The sequence below is a fragment of the Homalodisca vitripennis genome, chromosome 3 (assembly GCF_021130785.1).
Source record: "Homalodisca vitripennis isolate AUS2020 chromosome 3, UT_GWSS_2.1, whole genome shotgun sequence".
Taxonomy (NCBI): Eukaryota; Metazoa; Arthropoda; class Insecta; order Hemiptera; family Cicadellidae; genus Homalodisca; species Homalodisca vitripennis.
Window position 1 is genome coordinate 958,776 of NC_060209.1, and position 2,031 is coordinate 960,806.

The 2,031-nt window shown below is 36.5% G+C and overlaps 1 protein-coding gene across 1 annotated transcript; it reads left to right on the forward strand.

Annotated features, from left to right (window-relative positions):
- The first annotated feature begins 727 nt into the window (after positions 1 to 727).
- On the forward strand, positions 728 to 1,657 carry LOC124356510. The gene has a single exon (XM_046807563.1). The coding sequence runs from the start codon at positions 728 to 730 to the stop codon at positions 1,655 to 1,657; it is 930 nt and encodes a 309-aa protein (XP_046663519.1).
- Positions 1,658 to 2,031: the final 374 nt, after the last annotated feature.

Below are 2,031 nucleotides of genomic sequence, written 5' to 3' on the forward strand. Positions count from 1 at the left end.
ATTTAAAATATTTTCAATTTTACCTACAACATTTTTAATTGCAAAAGTTACAAGTTGATTAATTTTTTTTAGAAATTCTTGTTTTTTTATCAATTCTAATCTGTTCTTTAAATTCTTTGATTAATTTCTTTTCGATTTGATCAAAGTTTTTCGCTTCTTCAGAAGATATGTTCGCCATTTAATTAGAAAAATTTTGAAACGTGAACGTGGAACGTGAAAACGTACGAGATTATAACACGTTTATACTAGAAAATTTATTCAAATATTTACCATTTTCGGCTTCAAAGTTAGATTAGTTGTTAAAAATCCGTAGTCTTCTTTCCAAATTTTATCACATAACTCATTAAAGTGGTTAAAACTCATATCAGATCCCACATAATTGTTGTAAATCTTTCTCGAATATTGATCATCTTGCTTAAAACACACAACATATTCAAATTATTTCTTATAACTGGTTTATCAACCTTTGAAAAGCATTGAGAAAGATAAATGCAAGAGATATTTTTATGACGAGACATTACGAAATATTCCTTAATAACGTCTTGATTTTCTAAAATACAATAATCGAAAACGATTAAGGAATTTGGTTCGTCGTTATCAGTCAGCCGAGCAGTGCGGACCTTATCGCTGTGCGCCGAGCTCAAGGTCATAGTGAGCCACGTGTAGGTCGATCGTGTTCCGACACTAATAATTTTTATAAAAATCGCGAAGTGACGATTTTCAAATAATGCCGGTTAACTGCAGTGTCTGTAACTCAGCGTGTGATGGTGAACCTAACTTGGTGAGGTGTGCAGAGAACTGTGGAGCAGTGTGCTATCTTAACTGTGTTCCGCAGAAAACAAGGAGTTCCAAGAAAGATTGGATATGTAATTCCTGTAAACCGGAGTCCTCATCAGTGGCCAGTAGCAAATCAGCAGGAACCACGACCATCAGCAAGGAGTTTCTAGTCAACACTATCGAGGCATTCAAGAAAGAAATGCTGAAAGAGTTGAAGAAGATTGCCACCGAGAACGTTAGCCTCAGCACCTCGTTGAGCTTCCTCAATACCACAGTTGAGAAAAGTAACAAACTAATGGAGAATGTCAGGAAAGAATTAAAGAAAACCCAGGAAGATAACCTTAAGCTTCAGAAAGAGAACTTGGAGCTACGGAACAACGTGTCGAATCTGGAGGTACGGGTGAGAAACCTAGAACAGTACTCCAGGAAACAAAATATAGAAATCGACGGAGTGCCTGAATCAAATAATGAAGATGTTTACGCCATCATCCACGACGTTGGGAGAGCCATCGGAGTCGAGCTGAAGAGAGAAAGAGTGGTAGCAGCTCACCGCATACCTTCCTTTAATAAGAAGAGGACGCCGCCTATCATTGTCCGTTTCTCTACCTTCGAGGAAAAGGACGTCTGGATCAGCAGCTTCAGGAACGTGCGACCACTGACAGCCAATAAGATCAACCCGAGATTCAACTTACAGAATAAAGTGTTTATCAATGAACATCTCTCGCCAGAAAATAAACAACTCCTCTCAAGGACCAAAGAGGCTGCGAAAACGAAGGGGTACAAATACGTGTGGACCAGGGACGGCAAGATCTTCGTGCGAAGAGGCGAAGGAGAAAAATGTAAGAAGGTTGACACTTTCGCTGATTTAGATAAGTTGTAAATAGTTTATGCTACGCGTAATTAGATCTAAGTATGTTATTTTTTAGCTATTTTCTATTCATATTTAACTCTTTAACACTATATGAGTTGTATATTTAATACATTGGATCAGTCTTTCTTCCCTGTAAACAAATTCAATCATATATCGTTTATACATCAAAATATTAGAAGCCTCAGGAAAAACTTTGATTTACTTTTAATGTATTTGCAAAAGCTAGAACGAAATATTGATGTTTTGATCTTAACTGAAACTTGGATTTTTAATAATGAAATAACACACTACCAAATACCTAATTATACCTCCTTCTATAACTGTAACGAGACGTACAGATCAGGTGGCATAGTGGTTTTCATCAATAATAGAATTAAGGCAAA